The 25,231-nt window shown below is 36.1% G+C and overlaps 1 protein-coding gene across 1 annotated transcript; it reads right to left on the minus strand.

The window, feature by feature from the left end:
• Nucleotides 1–9,804: 9,804 nt before the first annotated feature.
• Nucleotides 9,805–11,242, minus strand: LOC113353509 (isoprenyl transferase-like). The gene is made up of 3 exons (XM_026597079.1): nt 10,738–11,242; nt 10,587–10,654; nt 9,805–10,491 (listed from the first exon to the last, which is right to left on the minus strand). Exons 1-3 carry the CDS (start codon nt 11,065–11,067, stop codon nt 10,038–10,040), a joined length of 852 nt encoding a protein of 283 aa, XP_026452864.1. The 5' UTR covers nt 11,068–11,242; the 3' UTR covers nt 9,805–10,037.
• Nucleotides 11,243–25,231: the final 13,989 nt, after the last annotated feature.

Consider the following 25,231-nt stretch of genomic DNA (forward strand, 5'->3'; position numbering starts at 1 on the left):
GTTGTCTCAATCATTGATCCAAATATCAAATTCCGTCACCCATAAACAGGCCTTGATGTCATCTCCCTGTTTTCATGTCTCCATCATTGATCCACAAGTTTGCATTAAAAATTACCTTGGCCGACTGATCACAATTCAGTCCATCTACCGATTTATATACATCAGATGATGCCAGTGGATAGCTTGGTGAAGATCAAAGATTGTTGTTAGGATGTGGTTGATAACTAGAGAGACCTTCTATATTCAATGAATTGGTTGTGAATTACCCAGGATAGTGCTTGAATTCTCTACATTGTAGAGTGATATAGAAAATTTAAGCAACCATAGTGCTTGTTCTTGCATGACATCCTAATTTTTTTCATTGGAGATTCCTTCATTGATTAAGTACTTATTACTAATTTGTAGGAGCCTAGCTAATATAAAGATACAGGACAAAAGAAAAAAGAGCATGTAGTTTGAATAAAAGGTCTGGGCCTGGTTTTAGTGTGTTCATCTATCTTCATATGCACAAATTATAAGTACTGCATCCACATAGTAGTTGTATGATTGTTTCTCACGGCATCCTGAAAGCATGTTTCTTGTTCCATCACTCTATTTATAATGGATTGAAGCACCATTTCTGTAATCTAGGTTCATGAATGCTTTAAAAATAAGAATTCTTATGTCCCTCTCTAGATGAGTTAAAGATTTTAGGCTTGGTACGAGTTGTGTTAGAGATCATGTTCTTATTCCTCGACACTAGTGCACCATTTGGTAACAAAATTCCGCTTTCGGAAGATGAACATAACCTTGGTGTCTAACATGTTTATACAAGTTGGTGGAACAAACCACCCATTGAAGGCACTCATATGATTCTGTTGAACAGTGGTGGATTGTTCGAATTATTCCCCTAAAGTTTGTCTCCTTGAATCTAGTTTCATGTCTAGTTGTTGGTGTATCCGGAACAGAAATATTTCTGAACTGCAGAAAATGTTCAGAAGATAAGAGCAATTGCTAGTTGTTGTTTTCCTTCTGTGTTTTGTGATAGGATACTGCACTTAATAGAAAGACCTGGATGATAGTTACTTATTGCAAACCTGTATACTTAAGTAATTTTCATCACTCCGTATTTCTTAATTTTTAGTCAAACTTGTTAAAAGATTAAGGTCTTTATAGATTAGTTTAACTTTTATCTCTAGTCGGTTTAAGATCTTAAGTTCTTTCATTTCAAGTTGTGGTTATGGATTCTTCCAATGCATCCAATTCGAACGCCTCAAACACTACATGTGGATCAATGCTGCCTCAATCCTCTACTCAGACTCAAAATAAAGATCCAGCATGGAAATGGGCTAAATGTAAAGACCCTGCATTTCCGAAGAAACTAAGTTGTGTACTTTGTAACAAAGAAATGCGTGGTGGTGGAATTACTAGGCTTAAGGAGCATATCACACAAATCAGGGGGAATGTTTCTTCATGTTTGAAAGCATCAGCTGAAGTTATAAATGAAATTAGACTAGTTGACAATATAAAGAAGTTAAAGAAATCTCACAGGGATGATGTTGATGCTATGTATCGGCGTAAAAATCTGATGAGAAGTCTGCTGCTGATACTGATAATGAGGACCTTGATGTGCAAGAGTTGAAGGTTTCCAATGTGGGCAGTGCTAGTGGTAGTCAAGAAATTGTTCAGAGTCAGAGGAAGAGAAAATTCACGAGACAGAGTAATTATAGGGGTCCAATAGATTTACTCATGCAGACAGCCACCATAAAACTCAGCAAGCCACTCTTGAAAGAAACAGTTCAGCGAAAGAGAGTTACTGAAAGATGCATGGAAAAGCATTTCAGCTTGGATGACTGAGAATTCCATATCTTTTAATATTGTTCGTTGTCCAGTTTCCAAGAAATATATGCAATTGGTGAATATGGGAAAGGTATATAGTGCTCTCAGTAATCTTTTATTACTTTTGGTTTAATTGTTTTGTTACTTATGCCTTTTTTGTTTCTTTTTTTGATGTTAGCTATGCCCGCGCCATCTTACCATCAGATTCGTACAAATCTTTTCAAGAGCAGTTAGAAGAAATGAAGAAGTTTTTGATACATTTGGGTACATGGAAGAGGTATGATGTTCTATTATGTCCGATGGTTGGACAGATGGGAAAAAGCGACATCTTATCAACTTCTTGGTGAATTGTCCGAAAGGGTCAGTTTTCTTGAGTCTGTGGACGCGTCAGATAGAACCAATGATGCTGATTTCATACGTGAGCTTGTAAAGGAGGTAATTAATGATGTTGGGAAAGAAAATGTGGTTCAGTTCATTACCGATAATGGTTCAAACTTTAAAAAGGCTGGGAAGGATTTAATGCTTGAATACCCAAATCTATTTGGACTCCTTGTGGTGCTCATTGTGTCCAGTTGATGCTAGAAGAACTTGGTGACAAGCTTACACGAATCAGGACAGCCGTCATTCTAGGTAAAGACTTGTTACATACATTTATGCTCATTTTCAAGTGTGTGCTTGATGAGGAAGATGAAGGTGGAGACTTACATAGGTCTACAAAGACTAGATTTGCAACTCAGTATTACACACTAGAAAGTCTTCAAAAGTATAAAATCCTTTACAAATGATGTTGTGAATGATAGGTGGGCAAAAGTAGATTTGCAAAAGAAAATGTTGGAATTAATGCACTTAAAATTGTTTACAAGTAGTACATTTTGGGAAGATGTTGATTACTCTTGTAGTGTGTTGAAGCCTTTAGTTAAGGTTGTAAGGCAAGTGGATATCGAGCGCAACCTACGATGCCTTGTTTTTATGATGCAATGAGAATAGCAAGGGATCAATTAGAGAGAATTTCAGCGAAGATTATGATACTTGGGCTGTAATTATGCTTGCTTTGAGAAAAGATGGAAGAAAAACTTCAATCATGCTCTACATTGTGCTGCATATTATTGAATCCATCCATATTCTACAATATTGAAACTTATGAAATGGATAGTAATGAAAGTACATAGAAATCAAAAGGGACTTCATACAGCTATGGAAAGGCTTATACCCAATGAAGATGAGATTGATCAAGCAACAAGTAATTGAGAAAGTATGCTGATGCTGTTGGAATCTTGGGAAGTCCATCTTGCAAAAGAAGAAGAACCAAGGATCAACCTCGTAAGCTTATTTGTTCTGTGAGTTTAAAGTTATATTACATTTCTGTACATATCTTTTATAACTATTTCTTTTTTGTATTTATAACAGATGATTGGTGGATTACATTTGGAGGAATCGATGTGCCTAACCTGCAAAATTTGCAATCAGAGTATTGAGTCTTACTTGTTCTGCTTCCCCATGTGAGAGAAACTGGAGCACATTTCAAAATGTAGTATTCTAATCTTTTGCATGATTTGTAATATCTGAATATGCATAACAACTGGAGATATGATTGAACTAGGAAACATAACATGCTTGCAGACCCCTATGTTCTCATGACAACTATCTTTTGTATTTCAGTTGCACTCGAAAAAACGAAATCGCATAAAACAACAGAAGTTGAATGATAGTGTCTTTATCCAATATAATAAGAAATTGCAGCGTCGTTACATAGAAATCCAACAATATAACGATGATGATAAAGCAAATGATCCTATTTTCCTGGAGGAGCGTGATGACAATGATGAATGGTTGGATTTTACGAAATTTGAATGAGTTGGATGTGCTAGGTGATAATGTAAGTTTCAATGATTTGCAAGAGACAGTGGGTGAAGAACGTGAGACAGTTGGTAGTGGAGGTGCTTGTAGTTCTCGAAGCAAGTCTACTTTTCCAACCGACTCGGAGTATGATGGATATGATACCGATGAATTGATGTTGGACACTGAAAAAGGGATACTCGTGCTGAGAATGATGGAGTTACTCAAGATGATGATATCTATGATTATTCAAATTATGTTGATTAGCACTGTAATGTTCTTTTTTAAGTAACATTTTAGACAATGAACTGAAGTTGTACTAGTTTCTCTTTTAAGTAACATTTTAGATATGTTCTGGATTAATTAGTTAAATCTGAAGTGTTTCCATTTTTGTGTTTTTTTTTGTTCATTTTTTGTTGGATTGATGGTATTTCATTATATCATAACATATGTAGAAATTATATATATAAAAGTTGGAACCGAGATTACACCGAGATTTGGAAACGGAATCTCCCCGAGACAACATTGTACCAGTGTCTCGCTCGGGACCGAGACAAACCGGAATCCGAGATCGACTACATTGGTTAGGACCAAAGAACTATACAGAATTAATCATCTTACTAGGCAGTATTTTAATGTTGATTATCAACTTTACTCTGGATATTTGAAGCCATATAACCCTTCCCAAAACATCTCATTCATTGGTTTGACGGGACGGGGTGAAGTCCCGCGATACCAAATAAAAAATGCACTATGTGACGAGGCAAAGCCACATCACACCGAATTAAAAATGCATCACGACGTGGCGAAGCGAAACGGAGCCATATCAAATCAAATATACTAAGCGACAGGGAGAGGCGTAGTCGAGCCACACCAAATCAAATATGCACGAATGCGCGAGGCGAAGCTACATAACACCAAACCAAAAAGATGATGGGTAGTTTTGGGGTCCGCCCGTTGCGTAGCAACGGCACAAAATCTAGTAATCTTTTAAAGGGAATAGGTACACTACCTAATAATTAGTAATGAGTGACAACTAACTAACTTGAGTTCGAGCCCAGTTTCGGTAAAGAATGCATGTACCATTAAGACTTTAATCCCCCATGCCATATGAAGCATAAACAAAATGTGATGTTTGAAAAGCTACGATCAACATGCGAATTCTAGAGATGTTGGCACTTATAGACGCCAAGAAATGGGAGAAGAAAGATTACAGTTAGAAACATTTACGGGAAGAGATTAATATACTCCTCGTGCTTTGGTTAATGAGAGCAAGTACTGTGGGGGGGTTGGGGGCTTCCGTACCAATTCCCACATGATATGACTCCTTGTCATAATTTATATGCAACAACCGTAAGGCCTATTCCTATGCACATGGCAAACGATAGATTTTTCCATATATGCACCCATTATGGGTATGTCAAACTTCTAAACGTGTTTGCTTATATGTTAGAAATAACATATAGGCATACACGATGGAGTTTCTAGCGATCGATAGAGACGCGATTGTTAGATGGTCTTATCAACGCTCGCTGGTCATTCAAGCGCCATCGATGGTCATATTATTGCTCGCTGATTTGATCATCGCTCAGTAGTTCATCATCCAACGGATACAATTTACCCCATTGTAAATACCCAATTCGAAACTCATTCCAACTCATACCAGTATTTCTAAATCTCTCTAGAAATTTCTCAATCTCTCAATCTTTTTAAAATCTAAAATAATCCTTCTATACGATTCTTTATTTCTTGTAATATGGATTCCCAATCTCAAAGTCAAGGCAAAGATTAAAAAAAAAAAAACTAGAGTTCGTGGAGCAAAATACAGCATTGCTAAAAGATGAAGGCATTTTTCGTAATTATGTATTTTTCACCCAAGATTGTATCGATGGTGCACAACAACATGCAGGTAACACCATGTGGGAAAATATATTTAATAAAATGAAGAACAAACCATGAACATCAATTGGCGTGATGCAAAAGGATTGGCAGAACACTTCATTGGAATCAACAGGGAAGTAGCCGCTTATGTTGCATTGACAATGCAAGCCAAAATAGGAGGCAAAGAGAGTGGTCAGGTGGATTTCTAGAATTTCTCAATCTCCCAAACTTTTGAAATCTAAAATAATCCTTCTCTACAATTATTTATTTCTTGTAATATGGATTCTCAATCTCAAAGTTAAGCAAAGATTAACAAAAAAAAACAACTAGAGTTCGTGGAGAAAAATACAGCATTGCTGGAAGATGAATGCATTTTTCGTAATTAATTTTTTTTCACCCAAGATTGTATCGATGGTGCACAACAACATGGTAACACCATATGAGAAAATATATTTAATAAATATGAAGAACAAACCATGAACATCAATTTGCGTGATGCAAAAGGATTGGCAGAACACTTCATTGTAATCAACAGGGAATTTGCCGCTTATGTTGCATTGATAATGCAAGCCAAGAGAGGAGGCAAATAGAGTGGTCAGGTGGATTTAACGTGGCGGAGTTTATGGAACATCAAAAGACCGTTGAGAAGCAAAGAGCAGTTGATAGGAAATTTCAAAACAAGGAGTGTAAGAAAAGTCATCTTTTTCAAGAAAAAATTGGGTTTGACTATGACACGCATAACATTCTTTAAGCTAACACTTCTATTATGAACGCCCAGCAAAAACATGTGTAGCAAATCGAGTTTGACAGGATTCAAGCACGGATGGAACAGCAAGCTGGATTTACTAACAACCAGCCTAATGATGATGAGGATGGAACTGATGATGAGTTTGATGTAATAGAACATCTTAATGATTGATGTATTAGTTTAAGTTTTAATTTGAAGTATTGCACTTAGTTAGATATGTTGTTATTGTATTAGTCTTAATATTAGTTTGAAATGAAAAGTTGAAGTTGATTCATTTGAAATGTCGATTTAAATACATAATTTAGTAAAATAAATAACTTAATAAAATTCTTTTACTTAATAAAATACATAACTTAATAAATATATAACTTAATAAAATAAATAACTTAATAAAATAGATAAATTAATCATTGTCTTCCATGCTCGTCCGAAAGATTCAATCTCAGATCATCTCTTAACCTGTCATACGAATGTCGGTTTTGAAGTAATTAGTCATTTGAGCATAATTCCTTACAGGGACGCCTCTTTGTGGTCAAATATCCGGACTCAAATCTTCATCTTCATAGTTAGTCCACTCTGAATTCCGACGGGTTTCCTGAATTACCATATTATAAAGAATTATGCAAGTGAGAATAGTCATGTGATTTCACGAGGACTCAACACATGATATGGGCTACAAATGATAGCGAACTTGCTCTTCAAAATTTCAAGAGCATGTTCCACATCCTTCCTCCATGCCATTTGGAAAAATGCCGGTATGAACGGCCCAATGCACCGACAGGAGGCTGACGGTAGCATTGAACCAAGGTGGACAATTTTGGGTAGATACCATCCGCAAGATAATATCCATGGGTATACTAATGGTCGTTGATCATGAAACGGACTTGGGGACAAATTACATACTTCAGATCTTCAAACATAGGCGACTTGTGAAAAACATTAATATCATTTTGTGAACCCGGAAGACCAAAAAAAGCGTGCCATATCCGACAATCATAAGAAGCAGCAGCTTCAAGGATAACTGTTGGTTTTAGATAATGACCCTTATATTGACCGGCCCAATAAACAGGGCATCCTTGCCATTCCCAATGCATAGAATTGAGACTAGATACCTAGCATTCCTGGGAATCCCCTTTCCTCATTCTCCCTCAATATTTGTCTAACATCTTCATAGGTTGGTTTCCGTAAATATGTTGGACCAGAATGATTAATCATTACTTCACAAAACAATGAAAAGTAAGTGAATGAAGTTGTTTTACCCATACGAATCTACTCATACTTCGCATTCGCTAGAGTGCCATAACCTAGAACCCTTAAAGCTGAAGTAACTTTTTGTTCAGGACTATAACCTCTAGTATTCAGTGCATCAAACTGATAATTAAATTGAGGTTCTACTTGACAAAGCTCTTCAATAATCTTTTTCACCAGATGACGAGGCATGCGGAACCAACTTTGAAAATTTTGATCAGAGTACACACAGTTGGGAAGAAAATAATCGTGCATCATCTTTTTGTTGTAAAATTTCCTCCCTCGTTATGTATATCTTCTTGACAATACTTCTTTGAGCTCTGGAACTCTAGGTATTTGGCCCGTATGTACAAGCGTCAAAGTGTCGATTTGTTTATTATCTTTAGCTTCTTCATCGTCAAGTTCTTGCAACCTCCTTCAATAAATTTCTTGTTGTAATCTAAACCGATTCATGATAACATTTCTCTCCTCATTAGATCTTGTCATTGATACCAAAAATTAAATTTAAAATTAAGAATATAGAAAAAGAAATTGGTGAAATATATGTAGAAGTATGTGTGAGTAATCTGGAGAAATACAAAGACATATATTTAGGAATCGGCAGGGGGAACTAGTCGTTGCAGAATATCTATTGATCGATAACTTTACTATCGCCAGCGGTATTATTCGCATCGAGCGTTGGGAAGTATGACTTTAATATCGCCCTCTAAAAAGTCCATCGCACGGTGATTTTTCCATAATGGCACAATTGGTTTGCCATATATGCCACCTGGTATGCCAGACCATTTTTTTTTTTTTGGCATGTGAATAGGAATAGGCCTAATAGATTTGAAAGTGAGTAAAGGCCGGGTACGAAACATACCCAACTGCAATAGGTGTAATAGGCTGGGAAAAGTCTATTAAAATTGGTAATTAGGTGATTCAGATGCCTAGTTGTCGGCTAGGGTTTTTAATTAGAACGATCCGTCAAAACCTCAACTGTGTGTAGGATTTCCTTTTCTGTCTTTGGGTGAAATCAATAGGAAGGGACAAAGATGATGACGATGGCATCGAAGAAACAAAAGAAAAGAAGCTGCAGTGGTAGTGAAATATCGCATCTAAGCTGGGATAGTATGTAAATAATAAACAGACTCCGGTGAAGTCACTAATGCGATTCAAGTGCGTTTCTAAAGATTGGCGGTATATAATTCAGGATAATAAATACTTCACCGATCTATTCCATGCTCAGTCGAAGTTACGTCCATGTCTCCTCGTAGTTGTTCCATTGCCTTGGAAATTATCCGAGCGTCTGAAACATAAAACTTACATCCACGCAAATCTGTTGACAGCTGATTTGTTTGGGAGGACAGGAAGAATTGAAGCTGCGGGGGAGCAGCAGTTATTCACAATATTAGCAATGTGAAGTCAGAAAAGTATGATGAAATTTTGAAACACAGTGAACGGTATAATGTGTTTCACTGACACATCACTGAATTTTGGTGTTCGTATATACAATCTCGGTGCACTCGAGAATTAACGCCATGGTTGGAAGCACCATTTGAGATAAAAGAAGGCAGCAGACTTGACTATAGAACTTGCTATCAATTAGGATTTGATCCTGCCACTAAGGAACACAAAGTGATTTGTCTCTGGAAGAAAAAACGGGGGGAATCTTATGTAGCTTGCCAAGTGTTGACTGTAGGCAATAATGCATGGAGAAGTATTGAAGGGATTCCACCGTACGATCTTGAAGATAATTCATTATTTCACAGGGATGGTGGTTCTGTATATGTAACTGGCTCTTTATATTGGATCACTGCCCGGCTTAAATACCGCTACCATGACAGTGAGCATAATGTCATTGTGGCATTTGATGTAGGAAGTGAGAAGTTCAGAACAATTGTACTTCCTAAATTAATCACTGACCAGCTTCTGTATGATGACGACTGGTACTTTAAACTTCCTAAGTAACTATCGACTTACCTTTTCAATGGGACGAAAAAACACGTATAGAATTTCAAGGGGTTCCAGAGACAGATGAAATACTGATATGAAGATGAGAGAAAATTAAGATTCCCCTTTCTCTTTTACTTCAACTGGAAAAGTAAGACTTTTACGGAGGTTGAATCCGATAAGTTGTACTCCCCATTTGAATTGCGAAAATGCAACAGATGAAAGATACGTATCTTTAGTTTCAACTTTCACTGAAAGCCTTTTTCCTGTTAACAAGAAGAAGTCAGCTTAAAGAGAGATTCTTTTAGAGGCGTCCAGCACTAGATTTCCAAGCATTAGTTCATTAGATTTTTATCTTATGGAGTAGTAATTTTTGATCGTTAGTTTAAGCATTCATTGTTATGTCAAACTAAGGATTAATTATTTCAGAAAGTTCTTTCACGACTATCAGAAAATTACTTTCACTTTGTTTGATAACTTTATTCCATATCACAGAGCACACTCTCTAGACTTCACTTGCGAGTTTTATTATATATAACCAGTTATTAGAAGAAGGCTTGCGAACTTTGTGTCTTCAGTTTTCCTCGTCTTGTCCTCCAAATCGTCTCTGTCTTCGTTGAAATGATTGCAATGCCATTATAAATTCTCTCTCACCAAAATCAGGCCACAGGGTTTCAGTAAAGTAAAGCTCGCTATAAGCTAATTGCCATGCCAAGAAATTGCTCAGTCTGAGTTCCCCACTAGTTCTTATAAGTAAATCGGGGTAAGGGAATTCTGCATTACTTGTTCCAAGTTCATTGTTAAATAGGCTTTCATCGACATCTTCTGGTTGCAGCAGCCCATCTTTTACTATACGCGAAATATTTCGACATGCTTGTACGATGTCCTCCCTTCCACCATAGTTAATCGCCAAAAGCAGATGAAATTTTGAGTTTTTCTTGGTGGTGTCTGTCGTCTTTATTATCTGATCTTGTAGCGAAACCGGGAGCTTTACGGGATTCCCTATTATAGATACTCGAACCTCATTCCTGTTACAAATCAATGGACTGAGTATAATATTTTCATCTGAAAGACGCATAAGTTTTTATGTCTGGCATTGGGAACCAAACCAATAAAGAGTTACCTCATGAAATTTCCCTCGTTCTCCTGTAACATTCTTTCAAACAATTCCATCAAGAAATCCACTTCCATCTGAAAACACAATGCAAACTAATCAAGAAAATAAATTTTTAATTAGAGTATAAGAGGTACCTAGTGAGGGACAAATGACTGACTTGAGGTCGATTCCAGTTCTCAGTAGAGAATGCATATACTGTCAAGACTTTAATCCCCCATATGCAGCATAAGCCAACAACTTCCATTAGTCTCGGAACCATGGCGGTGTGACCGGACTTAGGTGGCAATCCATTCTTTTTCGCCCATCTTCTGTTGCCATCCATGATGACTGCCACATGTTTTGGAATCCGTTCACGAATTAGACCAGCAGGCAATTCGTTTTCTAATGAAGTTTTTGCATCACCATTAGCAGCCATTTTAGTGTAAGAGAGTATTATTTTAGGCATCACATCGCCAGCACTCAATATCACTTTAGAAATTGTCTCCATCCTCGCTCGGAAGCCTCTAGCTGTTGGCACAACGAAATCAACTACAACTACAAATTATTTTCAACTGAAGGTAGCGAACTGACATTTAAAGACACCAATAAGGAGGAGAAGAGACAACAGTTAAACATAGATACGGTAAGGGATAAAGATACTCCTCACGGTTTGTTATAAACGAGAGAAAGTACTGTGGGGGTTGAGAGGCTCCCATCCCACTTCCCCACATGCTAGGACCCCAAATCATAATTTTTAGGGCAACAATCGCAACAGATTTAAAAGTGTGGATTAAGCCATTCTCGATCTGATAATGGGTACCAAACATACGTACCCGACTACATGCAAAATTCGCGTGTGGCATGGGATTAGGTGTCTGGGTAAGATATATATGGCTCACAAACAAAGGCTTCCAAAATGTGTCTAGGTTCGTACGCTAGTTTTGAGATTGGGTTTGATCACAAATAAACTTATTAGAAGCGACGTCAGCTGCTCATACAAGGAGTAAACAACAATTCATACTTGTTCTTTCACCAATACGGTTGTGGTAGATCTTTTGGAGTAATTACTGAGGTAATTTACCTTCCCTTTACCATCATTCAAAACAACCTGTATTATTTGGACAAGTAGATATTCTCTGGGTCCCACATAAACCCATGGGACACACCATTTTTTTTTTTAATGGAGAAACCGGTTTTAGGGAAGTTTGTTTGGGCACGTTTAGAATTTTCGTTCCCATTTATATATGGTGTTTTTCTTGGACAATGAGGTAATTCAGATAGGACTAGTTGCTAGCTAGGGCTTATAATTACCCTCTTGTAACAGCCTTTTAGTATTTTAATAAAATTTCATGCATTAAAAAGAAAACTAAAAAATCCGTCAAAATCTTAACTGTGTGTAAGATTTCTTGTCTTGGGTGAAAATCAGTTGGAAGAGATAAAAGATGATGACGATGGCATCGAAGATGCAAAAGAAAAGAAGCTGCAGTGGTGAAATATCGCATTAAGTGGGAATAGTATGTGACATACTAAGCAGGCTCCCAATAAAGTCACTTTTATGCGATTCAAGTGTGTTTCTAAGCAATGGAAATATATAATTCAGGATGATAAATATTTTATTGATTTATTCCATACGCCATCAAAGTTACGTCCATGTTTGTTCATAATTGTGACAGCTGACTTTTCTGGGAGAGGAGGAAGAATTAGAGCACCAATTATTCAAAATATTAGCAACACGATGTCGGTAAGATATGATAGAATTTTGAAGCCAGTTAATAGTATAATCTGTTTCACTGATACATCATCGAATTTTGGTGTTCGTATATATAATCTCGCTACGCGAGAATTAACACCATGGTTGGAAACAACATTTAAGATAAAAGGCAGCAGAGTTGACTATAAACCGTGCTATCAATTTGAATTTGATCCTGTTGGAATAATTGTCGATTTCACACCTGCAAAACAGAGATTAAGACACAAAACAAAATGACGGTTGAGTCACGACCAGGTCGTTTTTTTTAGGACGTTTCGTGGTTCTGCCTTGAATTTTGTGCAAGCAATTTTTTTCCGTCACAACGCCCCCAGGATAAAACAGCCGAGAAAAACTCTCTTTCGATCTCTTAAGCACACAATGAGAAATCGATCACTTTTACTCTCTCTATTCTTGCTCAATATTTTTGGTCTCTTGATTCTCAGAAAAACAATAGTGTAAAATCTTGTTTTTTCTTTTTGTTCTCAAAACTGTTTTTATAACCAGGCAGTCAATGCTGACTAATGGAGAATAAATTGGATTAATTGCTGCAATTAAAATTCCATTCGAAACAGTAAAAAAACGGGCAAATAAATCATGTCATAATTAGCGCAATTAAAACATAATTAAGTGCAGTAAAAAAAACGGTTTGAAAAATTCTTTTAAAAACAGCAAAAATACTTTTCAAATTCAAGAGACCTCCCAAGGCCCCGCTCCTGGACTAATGTTATATATATATAATAATATATATGCACAATCAGTAGGGGAGGGATTCGATCCTGAGACCTAATCCTCCAGGCCCAAAATGCTTAACCACTGGGCCAAGCTCGAATTGTTGATATAAATGTATAAAAAAATTATTATTTTAAAACATATATCCCAACAATCCCCCACTTATATTTTTAAAATCATTGAGCAAGATTCGTATAGTTATGTGCATAAGCAAAGGTATCTTTCGATTTTGAACCTTTACATAGTATTAAATTCTCTGAACCCTGTCACGGAGTGAACACATGTCTTTGAACTCTATGGAGAGAACAGATTACTTAACACACACACAACTATACTAAGAGTAAAGTCTTAAATGCCATCACACTACGGGCCGTGCTTATCCCAGTTTCAATGAATGTTCTAGAGAACTGCCCATGTTCTCATAGAAAGCGGCCACACTTTCTCATTCACATAGGTGAGTCTATCAAAGGTACTCCTGTAGCTTGGTACCCCACTCCATACAGAGCTATAGACTTCATTAAGAGTTAAAAAACTCAACCTTAACCCGCTTCAGGATATCATGCCATGGGAAAGGTGCATGATTCTATATCCATATCATTTGTGAATCGTTATTCCCTTTGAACCTATTTCTAGGTGGGTATCCATCACAAAATGACTCAACTTCTAGTGGGAAAAAGTCCCATGCCTTTAGAGGTATATAATACCTTTTCCCTAGCTAATCCTTTCGTTAAAGAATCATCTAAGTTCTCTTCCGACCTAACATGATCCACACGTACAGCACTAGTTGTGAGAAACTCTCTAACTGTGTTGTGGTTTCGATGCATTTGTCTTTTCTTACAGTTATAAAAACAGTTTTGTACTTTTGCAATATCTGCGGTACTATCACAATGGATCATAATAGCTGGTATTGGTCTATCCCATACAGGAATTTGAGAAAGCAAGTTTCTCAACCATCCTGCTTCTTCACTAGCTGCTGCTGGTGCTATCAATTCAGATTCCATCGTAGATTGAGCTAGAATTGCCTATTTCTTTGACTTCCAAGACACAGCGCCACCAGCAATATTAAACAAATATCCACCAGTGGCCTTGGAGTCATCTGAAAGAGAGTTCCAATCAGCATCGCAGTATCCTTCAAGGACTGCAGGAAATCTCTTATGGTGTAATCCTAGGTTAACAGTCTTTTTAAGATACCGCATAACCCTCTCAACTGCATTCCAGTGTTCCAAACCAGGACAACTGGTAAACCTGCATAAAACCTCCACTGCATATGCAATGTCTGGTCTGGTACAATCAGTTGCATAATGAAGACTACCAATTATACTAGCATATTCAGATTGTCTAATGCTATCACCAGTATTCTTAAAAAGTTTGACACTAGCATCAAAAGGAGTACTCACAGGTTTACAATCAAAATAGTTGTACTTCTTTAAAATCTTTTCATTATAATGAGACTGATCCAAAGAAATACCATCATTAGTTCTAGTAATCTTAATTCCCAGAATTACACTAGCTTCACCCAAATCTTTCATTTCAAAGTTAGACTTAAGCATATTCTTAGTTTCTTCAACCACAGACAAGTTTGAACCAAAAATAAGCAAATCATCCACATATAAACAAATCATGATGCATGTATTGTTTTAAAACTCATAGCATATGCATTTGTCACTTTCATTAATTCTGAAACCATGTGAAATCATCAAATTATCAAATTTTTCATGTCATTGCTTAAGAGCTTGTTTCAAACCATACAATGACTTATCTAACTTACACACTTTATGTTCTTTACCAGGAACAACAAAACCTTCAGGTTGTTCCATGTAAATTTCTTCTTCTAATTCACCATTTAAAAAAGCTGTTTTAACATCCATTCGATGAAAAACAAGATTATGCACAGCATAAACAGCAATCAAAACACGAATAGAAGTCAATCTTGTAACGGGAGAGTACGTATCAAAGAAATCTACATCTTCTCTTTGTCTAAATCCTTTAGCTACCAACCTAGCTTTTTGTTTGTCTACTGAACCATCAGGATTCAACTTCCTTTTAAGTACCCATTTACAACCTATTGCTTTGCAACCAGGGGGTAAATCTGCTACGTGCCAAGTTCCACTAAGATTATGGGAGTCCATTTCATTATCTATGGCTTCTTGCCAAAAACCGGATTCAGGAGAATTAAGTGCCTCTTGAAGACTAGAAGGGTCTTCCTATAGGGTATAACTTCAAAATCAGAACCATAGTCTGTCGTAATCCTAGGCCTTTTACTACATCTGGGTTCAATTTCAGCGTCTCTAGTCTCTGCAGTTCTAGGTTCTTCTATTATAAGTTCAGAACTTGTACTAGGTAGAGAACCCCCACTATTTCCAGATTTAAAAAGAAATTTATCTTCAAAGAAATCAGCATCAATAAATTCAATAATAACTTTATTATTTAGATCAAAAAATCTATAAGCTTTACTGTTTTGAGCATACCCAACAAAAACACATTCTTAAGCTTTACTAGCTAGCTTTGATCTTTTAGGATCAGTAATAAGAACATAAGCCAAACAACCACATACTTTAAAATAAGATACATTTGGTTTTCTGTTTTTCCAAAGTTCATAGGGTGAATTTTAGTTTTTGAATTTGTCACACGATTCAAAACATAGCAAACAGTCAGCAAAATTTCTCCCCACCAATGAGGGGCAACACCAGAACTCAACAAACATGCAGTCACAAGAGTAGTAAATGTACGATTCTTTCTTTCAGATTTTCCATTCATTTCGGGGTTATACGGAGCAGTTTTTTCATGTATAATTCCAGAAGATTCATAAATTTCAGTGAATGGTTTAGAATCATATTCAGTTCCTCTATCACTACGGAATCTCTTAATTTTCCTACCAAATTAATTTTCAACTTCAGCAATAAAAACCTTAAATTTTTCAATAGCTTCATTCTTATGACTTAGCAAGTAAACATAGGTATAATTTTAATAATCATCAATAAAAGTCATGACATATCTCTTTCCATTTCTAGTTAATATACCTTCATATTCACACAAATCAGAATGCACTAACTCCAATGATTCAGATTCTCGAATAACAGATTTATGGGAACTCTTGGTTATCTTAGCTTGAATACAAGATTCACATTTTTCAAAATCTTGCATGGATAGTTTTGGAATAAGACCTTGCTTGCTCATGGTATCTACTGATCTATTGTTCACATGACAAAGTCTAGCATGCCAAACATTAAAATTACACACCATATAAGAAGAAGATGCAATTTTATTCATTTCAACATTAAGCTTAAACATTCCATCAGCAACATAACCTTTTCTTACAAGCACTCTATTTTTAGTAATTGTGTAAACATCAGATCCAATAGTTTGATACAGCCCAGCCTTGTTGAGAAGATAGCCGGAAACAAGATTCTTTTTCATTTCTGGAGTGTGGAGGACATCTTTCAGCATAATTGTCTTCCCAGAGGTAAACTTCAGTTCTACCGTACCAGAACCTTTCACAATAGTGGTATGGGAGTCTCCCAACAACACTTTCTTATCCTTGATTTCTGCATAGCTCTTAAATAGGGACCTATCAAAACAACAATGGCGCGAAGCACCACTTTCTATCCACCACCCATCGGTTTCACCAACCATGTGAATCTCTGGATCAGAAACCATGACAATTATAAAGCTTTCAGCAGCATTGGCTTGTGCGTTATTCTTTCCTTTGTTATTCCTGCAATCCCTATCCATGTGGTTTGGTTTACCGCAGGTATAACAAAGGAACTCAGAATCAGAATTCTGAAATTTACTTGATGGGTGTGGGTTCTTGTTTTGATTAGGTTTTCCTTTCCTTTGGTTCTGGTCAGGTTTCATCGGTTTTTTCTTAGGTTTCAAACTCTGTTGAGTCTGATTCTTATTATTGGAAACGATGAGAATCTCTTCCTTTCTGTCTTGTTTCCGTGCTTGCTCTTCAACCCTGAGCTTAATAATCAAACTTTCAAGAGAAAATTCCTAAGTTTTATGACGCAAATCATTACGAAAACCTTTCCAAGATGGGGGTAATTTATCAATCAATACAGATACTTGAAATTGTTCATCAGTTTTCATACCTTCCGTCATAATTTCATGAGCTATTTTATGAAGTTCATGAGCCTGAGAAACGACTGATTTTTCATCCACCATTTGATATCTCAGGTAGCGGCTTACAGCATATTTCTTCGATCCGGCTTCTTCAGTATCATATTTCTTCTATAAGGCATCCCACACATCTTTAGCAGTATCAAATGTGGAGTAATATTCATATAGATCGTCATACAAAGCATTCAGAATATAGTTTTTACAATCAAAGTCATTATCAATCCATTTTTCATAGGCTTTTTGTTTTTCTTCAACAGTTTGGGTCACAACAGGTTCTTCAGTTGGTTGAGGAGTTGCACTTGTTGCGGCTGGAGATGCTTTTTCTGCAGCTTCTGCATCTTGTGGATCAGCTGGTTTGATGGAGGTCACCATCATGTGCAACTTCATCAGTTTGAGGTAGAAAAACAACTTTAGCTTTTCCATCTTCTGAAGTGAAGTCCTTCAAACTTGAACGGCTTGTTGATATCAGCAACTGTTTTCTTTTCAGATTTCATGGCAAAAAGAAACGTCCTAAAGTTGTTGGAACAATTGCCGCTCTCTTTAGGACGTTTCGTGGATCTCCCTTGAATTTTGTGCAAGCACTTATTTTCCGTCACAACGCCCCCAGGATAAAACAACCGAGAAAAACTCTCTTTCGATCTCTCAAGCACACAATGAGAAATCGATCACTTTTACTCTCTCTATTCTTACTCAGTATTTTTGGTCTCTTGATTCTCAGAAAAACAATAGCGTAAAATCTTGTTTTTTCTTTCTGTTCTCAAAACTGTTTTTATAACCAGGCAGTCAATGCTGATTAATGGAGAATAAATTGGATTAATTGCTGCAATTAAAATTCCATTCGAAACGGGCAAATAAAGCATGTCATAATTAGCGCAATTAAAACATAATTAAGTGCAGTAAAAAAACGGTTTGAAAAATTCTTTTAAAAACAGCAAAAATACTATCCAAATTCAAGAGACCTCCCAAGACCCCAAGGCCCCGTTCCCGGACTAATGTTATATATATATATATATAATAATAATAATATATATGCACAATCAGTAGGGGAAGGATTCGATCCTGATACCTAACCCTCCAGGCTTAAAATGCTTAACCAATGGGTCAAGCTCGAATTGTTGATATAAATGTATAAAAGAATTATTTTAAAACATATATCCCAACAAACCCTGCCACTAATGAACACAAAGTGATTTGTCTTTTGAAAAACATTATTTGTTATTTAGAAGGAGATTCTCAATCATCTCATTATGTCGCTTGCAAAGTGTTGAATGTAGGCAATAATGCATGGAGAACTATAGAAGAAATCCCACGATACGATCTTCAAGATGGTGCACTTTCTGGTATACTTTCTTATAGGAATGGTGGTTCTGTATATGTGAATGGCTCTATATATTGGATCACCGGGCAGCTTAAGTATAAACATTGTAGTAGTGAGCAAAAGGTCATAGTGGTATTTGATGTAGGAAGTGATAATTTCAGGACAATTGCAATTCCTTAATTCATCACTGATCAGCTTATGTTTGATGAGGACTGGTATGTATCTTTAGTTTCAACTTTCACGGAAAGCCTTTTGCATGTTAACAAGAAGTCAACTTAAGACCGATTAAGCGTACCACACTCGTTTTTCAAGAATTAACTTCATTGGTGTATATCTTATCTTGTATTGATTGGTAAATTTTGATTCTTAGTTTTAAGCATTCATTCTTAGTTTAATTATTTAAAAAGTTATTTCCATGTTTTCATAGTAGTTTTGCTTAGAGTAAAGAACAATTTTCTATTTATTTTGGGAAATTTCTGCTCATAATGTGATGATTTCACGATCAAAAGATACGTGCAACCACATTTGAAGCCAAAGCTGAACTTGCTTGGGATATATTGTCCCTTACACAGAAGTTAGCTAGTGGTGCTCAACCGAATGTATTGCTAAACTGTGCAATGATACTTTCAATCAACTGAGATTCTAATTGTTGTTATTGCAGTAGAAACCAATGAAATAGAACTCAAATTTACCTCTTGATAGCAAAAAGAAATTCAACCTTCGTTGGAATAGAGCACGCGGCTAAGTTTTGCGTTGTAATTCATATTTCTTTTCTAAAAAGTTTTGGCCTTTCGGGTTAATGAAATAAATATTCCATAATTTGTTATTGGAATTCAATAATTTAAAAGCTCAGAAAACGAACAACTTATCAGTATGTTGGCACGTCTTGTAGACCTCGCAGGCAAGTACTCGTGCCAGTATAGTGGGTTTCACGGATATTTTTGTTATTGGGAAAGCCAATATGGATTGGGGAAAGCTGACTTTTTGGTCAAATATGACTGACTTAGGATTAACTTGCGTGCAAACATAAAATCTTCTAATAAACAGATAAACCTTTCATCAAATAACCAATGAACAAAAACTACTCTTTTCCACGAATACTTAACGACTTGATCTCCAAAATCACTGATTATGATTAATTAAGATGGAATTGGTTTTTTTCTTTTTTTTGCCTTCAATGTCGTCCGGTCCTTGTATCATTTACCAAGTAACAAAAATCTTATGAGCTTAATCGTCTAACAATAGGAGTCCTTGGTAATATATAGACTTAAATGGATACTGTAAGAATTTGTTTTCTTCTAGTTCATCGATATGTCCATCATTTAAGATAATTATTTTCGAACTTAGTCGTTTCTTTTTTTCTTTTCTAGTAAACTAAAAGGGATACCTCGAAAAATAGCTTCTTTCAAACTATAGGGAGTTAGTCACGTTTCTCAGGCTAAACATTCGTTTTATATCGATCAGATTAAGATTAGGAGGAATATTTTTGCTTCATTAATTAAATTAGAAGAATAATGTTACGAATTGCGAAACTTGAAGACATGGTAAAGTGAAATCTTTTTCGATTGTCGTTTCCACCTTTGAGTTCTAATTATCAGATCAACTTATGGATTTGATTGGAGGAAGAATCAGACTGTCCAAAAGGTTCCAAGGCTGAATCATATCATTTCAGCTTTTCTAGTCGTTTGCTAGAAAGTTCTGTGTGTGATAAAGTTTTAACCTATTGATATAAGTGTTCTCGAATAAAAATGAATAACTAATCTAATGAAAAATCTAAAAGGAAAACAAAAAGTTAATGAAAAAGTAATAATTAGTTGTATCGAGATAAAGAGATGAGTAATAATTAGTTGGATTTAGATAAAGAAATTATTCAGATGAAGCTGGTAGTGGAAGAAACGTAGAGGAGATAGCGGATGTCAAAATGGTTATGGTTGTCTATTCAGCCCCTATTGACTCTAAGTCAAATGTTGATGACTAAAAGTCAGCTTTCCCCCTATCGTATTAGCTTTTCTAATAACAAAAATCTTCACGGAGTTACCGACTATAGAAACATTAAAGTGGGTTTCACGGAGTTACCTACTATAGAAACATTAAACCACAAACCCAAAACCTTTATCCCATCACAGTTTGAATCTTAAAGATCAGTACCCAAAAAAGAGAAATAAAAGTGTTCCAAACACCAATGCTTATATCCTATCAGAAGATTGTTAAGAAGCTTAAAGTTTATCAATAAATGATATTGGATGATCTTATTCCTCTCCAAGAAGAGGTATTTATCAAGGTTATACAAGATGTGAATAGAGAAGGAGTTAATTAAAACACGTCTTCTTACAATAACGTGTTGTCGGAAGAAAAGAAGAAAAAAAGTCATACGAGTACTATTTCAACTACAAATATGACAATGGCTAACTACTTACACTATTCATTCTTGATATTCAACAATCTCCCACAAAGTGGTGCATATATATCACAGATGCCCAACTTGACAAGTGAATCGTTAAATATATTATGTGATACGGCCTTAATCAGAATCTCTGCTAGCTGTTATGTTGTTCGGACATATGGTACTTCAATAATGTTTTCTTCGAGTTTCTCATAAATGAAGTTCCTATCAATTTCTACGTGCTTCGTTCGATCATGTTGCACAGGATTTTCTGCAATTCTGATTGCTGGCTGGTTATCACAAAACAACTTCATAGGTTTTTCAGTGGGGAAACCGAGCTCCTCCATAAGCTTATTTAACCATACACATTCACAAATGCCTTTCACCATTGATTTATATTCTGCTTTAGCACTGGACAAGGAAACAACCTGTTGTTTCTTAGACTTCCAGGTAGCAAAATTTCCTCAAATAAAGGTAACATACCCAAATGTCGATCTTCTCCTATCACCTTTACCTCCCCAGTCTTAGTCAGTGTAACCTGATACATCAAGATGCCCATGTTTTGAAAACATCAAACCTCTGCTTGGTGCGGACTTCAAATATCTTAGTATCCTGATGACTGCATCCATGTGTTGCTGACTTGGACTATCCGTAAATCTGCTTACAACACTTACAACATAGGAAATATCTGGCCTTGTATAAGAAATATAAATCAAGCAACCACTAACCTCTGGTATTGTCCTTTGTCTGATGGTATTTGATCAGAACATTCTTCAAGGCCATGATTCTGTTCTATAAGAGACCCAATTGGCTCACAACCAAGCATACCAGTTTCTTTCAACAAATCAATCACATATTTTCGCTGACACAAGAAAATTCTCCTTCTGGATCGATTAACTTCAATACCCACAAGAAGTACTTAAGTCCACCCAAATCCTTCATATCGAACTCAGAATACAAACAACTCTTCAGATTACTCATCTCTTCATGATCATTTCCCGTTACCACCATATCATCTACATAGATAATAAGTGTGGTTACCTTGTCATCTACCCTTTTTAGGAACAAAGTATGATCAGCATTACTCTTTCATTGCCAGACGAAATCTACCAAACCAAGCTCTTGGAGACTGCTTCAACCCATATAAGGCCTTGTTTAGATTACAAACCACGTTTGCATCGTTCGGAGCAGTGTAACCTGGAAGTAGTGACATGTAGACCTCTTTTTGTAAATCATCATGTAAAAAATCAATTTTTTACATCATATTGTTGTAAAGGCCAGCCTAAATTCGCTGCCAAAGATAACAATACTCGAATAGTATTGATTTTTGCAACAGGAGCAAATGTCTCTTGATAATCAATACCATAAGTCTGGGTAAATTCTTTAGCCACAAGTCTTGCTTTGTACCTATCAATGGAGCCATCCGGATTATGTTTGATAGCATACACCCATCTGCAACCAACTGTTTTCTTCCCCTCAGGTAATGAACATATATCCCACGTACCATTTTCCTTATGTGCCACCATATCCTCTGTCATAGCGCCATCCCATTTTGGATTAGATAAAGCCTCTTGTACATTTTTGGGAATCGTAACATTTTCCATCTGACTGACAAATGCCTTGCTATCTTCTGACAATCTATGAGTTGACATGTAGCTTGAAATAGGTTATTTCACCTTCCTAATTGCTTCTGGTGAAAAACGATCTGGCGGAACTCCACGATTACTTCTTTGAGGCAATTGATACTTATCAGTTTCAAGTAACTCACAAGTATTGTCGGTATTAATCGAAGGAATTAGGTTTACCTCAGGATTTTTAGCAAGAGGATAAATGGTTATTGTAGGTACTGCTGGTGAAGAAAGGATGGGGTCTTCAATCCCATGAGTTTCTACCTCTTGAACTGTTTCTGTGGGTGTCATAGTGATCGCACCAATATCAGTAGAACCAGGAGTTTTACTTGAAATTTCTTTACTGAGTGGAAGATTTATCTCACTATTAGTTGGAAATAAATTAATCCAATTCAACTCTTCAATTTGACTCTCTCCCTGAGGATGAGGGCTGGATTCATATGTTGAATAAAACTTCTCGTGCTCGGAGAAGGTAACATCCATGCTAACATAAAATTTGCGAGTAGAAGGATGATAACACTTGTAATCCTTTTGGTACGGATAATAACCAACAAAAACAATCGTTAGAGCACATGGGTCCAGCTTGTTGTGCAAATGTTTTTGTATGTGAACATAAACAGTACATCCAAACACTCGCGGAGGGGGTTTAAGATGAGAAAGAATTGTCACAAACGAAGCCAATTTATCCATGGGTGTTTGAAATTTCAAAAAACTAGTCGGTACACGATTAAGTAGATACACTGCAATAGTGATAGCTTATTCCCAGAAATGTGGCCTCATGTTTGCTCCAATCAAACAAGCTCTAGTAATCTCAAGTAATTGTCTTTTCTTCCTCTTTGCAACACCATTTTGTTGTAGCATAGAAGGACAGGTAGTCTCATGAATTAAACCATGTTCCTAGAAATAACCTTGTAAAACTTCATTAACATATTTACCACCATGAAAAGAACTAAGGACCTTTAGAGTGGTGGAAAATTGTGTTTGAATCATTACCTGAAAACATTTGAAAATATCAGCTACATCACTTTTATTTTTCATCAAATAAAGCCAATTCGTACGAGTGCAATCATCGACAAACAGAACAAACCAACGAAATCTTGAATTACTCGTAATCGGGCAAGTCCCCCAAACATCAGAATGAACCAAAGCAAAAGAAACTAATTTTTTTTTAAAGTTATCAGGGTAAGTAGTACGGTAACTCTTTGCTAAGACGCAAGTTTCACAACTAAAATCAGAAGGTTTGTGAAAAGGCGAGGGTACCCAAATATACCTCAAGCTAAAACTTTTCCTACCTATAAGTCCTTTCTCCGAAATTGATTGTCTATGGACTAAGTCGAGATAATACAAATAATCGTTTCACACTTCGTGTAATCGTCTATGGATACGAGATCCAGACAATACAACAGCGAAGTATGTTTACTTGATACAAAGGTTCGGACTTAACCAAACACAATAGGATTACTTATCAAGTAAATAGGAAATAACGTTTGTGTTATTTACTTTAATTATAATAAAACATTTATAATGCGGAAAATAAAAGTAAATGACACAGCAAGATTTTGTTGACGAGGAAAACTGCAAATACAGAAAAACCCCGGGACCTAGTCCATAATTGAATACTCTCAGGATTAAGCCGATAACCAAAATTACACTAACTTCGTATAGTTGAGACCAAGTAACTAACCCTATAGTTCACCTAGTTTCGTTTGTATTCCCACGCCTCCAACTTATAAATAAGTCACGTACTTGGATCAATCCCTTTGGTTCGTATTCCAAACAGTAAAGGAACAATAAATTTGTTTGGTATCAATTTTATTCAATCAAGTGATATGAGTCGGACAAATGCTCTTCCATTTATCTCAACATAAACTCCTTCGTCAGGTCTAGATCTATCTTATGTTCAATCACCCAAAGGTAACCGATTAAGATTAATCAATAACACCTTTAATCCGAAGAACTGTGTTGATGCCGATCTACTTAATTAATCAATCCAATCTACCACAAGGATAAACCAATTATTAATTGGATCCTATTTTACCGAAACAGGTATTGTGCACACCAAAGATTGTAAAACCCAAGTCAGATCTTCAATATCTTCTTTATCTTCAAATCTTCTTAAATATTCAATAAAAACATGCACACAATCACTTGAATCTCTTGTGATCAATCACGCACAGAACAGATATGTTAACAATGGATTATCACAAGATCGTCTTTAGAACTAACAACAGTCTAAAGATCCCTGTCGAAACTCTGAACTAGTTTGAGTGAATCTTATATCAGAAGAGAAGATTCTCAAGAATAAACAAACTAGGTGCAATCATATTTAAACCACCGTTAGTCAATCAAATCAATCGAAAACAAAGACAAACCGCAATTATCTAGTTTCCCACCAACGGGTCGCGCTAGAGCTTCTCAATCCCAAAGAAGACTTTAAACCGAGCGGCCGTAAGAGATTTCACCTAATTAGATTACTCTCCTCTCCGATAGGCGGCTACACCAGTAACAACAACAAAAGAGTAAATCTGTTTTTACGAAGGACTAGTTTGCTAGAAAGGCAAACTTCGTGTATTTATAGACAATGAAGTTTGGACACCAAGGAATTTCCAAAACCGAAAATATTCTCAAGATATTCATTAAATCACAAATTCGGTTTCCATAATTCCTGGAAATGCTATGTCCAAAAATAACGATCGAAATCTCTCGGAAAATCTAATTAGTAAATGCACATTACTAATTCTGTAA

Source organism: Papaver somniferum, chromosome 2 (genome assembly GCF_003573695.1).
Source record: "Papaver somniferum cultivar HN1 chromosome 2, ASM357369v1, whole genome shotgun sequence".
Taxonomy (NCBI): Eukaryota; Viridiplantae; Streptophyta; class Magnoliopsida; order Ranunculales; family Papaveraceae; genus Papaver; species Papaver somniferum.

Coding starts and splice junctions, on each gene's coding strand:
- LOC113353509 (XM_026597079.1), bottom strand. CDS start 11,067: ATGGAGACAATTTCTAAAGTGATATTGAGTGCTGGCGATGTGATGCCT. Junction 10,655..10,737: donor AGAACTGGAATCGACCTCAA/GTCAGTCATTTG, acceptor TTGTGTTTTCAG/ATGGAAGTGGATTTCTTGAT. Junction 10,492..10,586: donor AACGAGGGAAATTTCATGAG/GTAACTCTTTAT, acceptor GATTTGTAACAG/GAATGAGGTTCGAGTATCTA.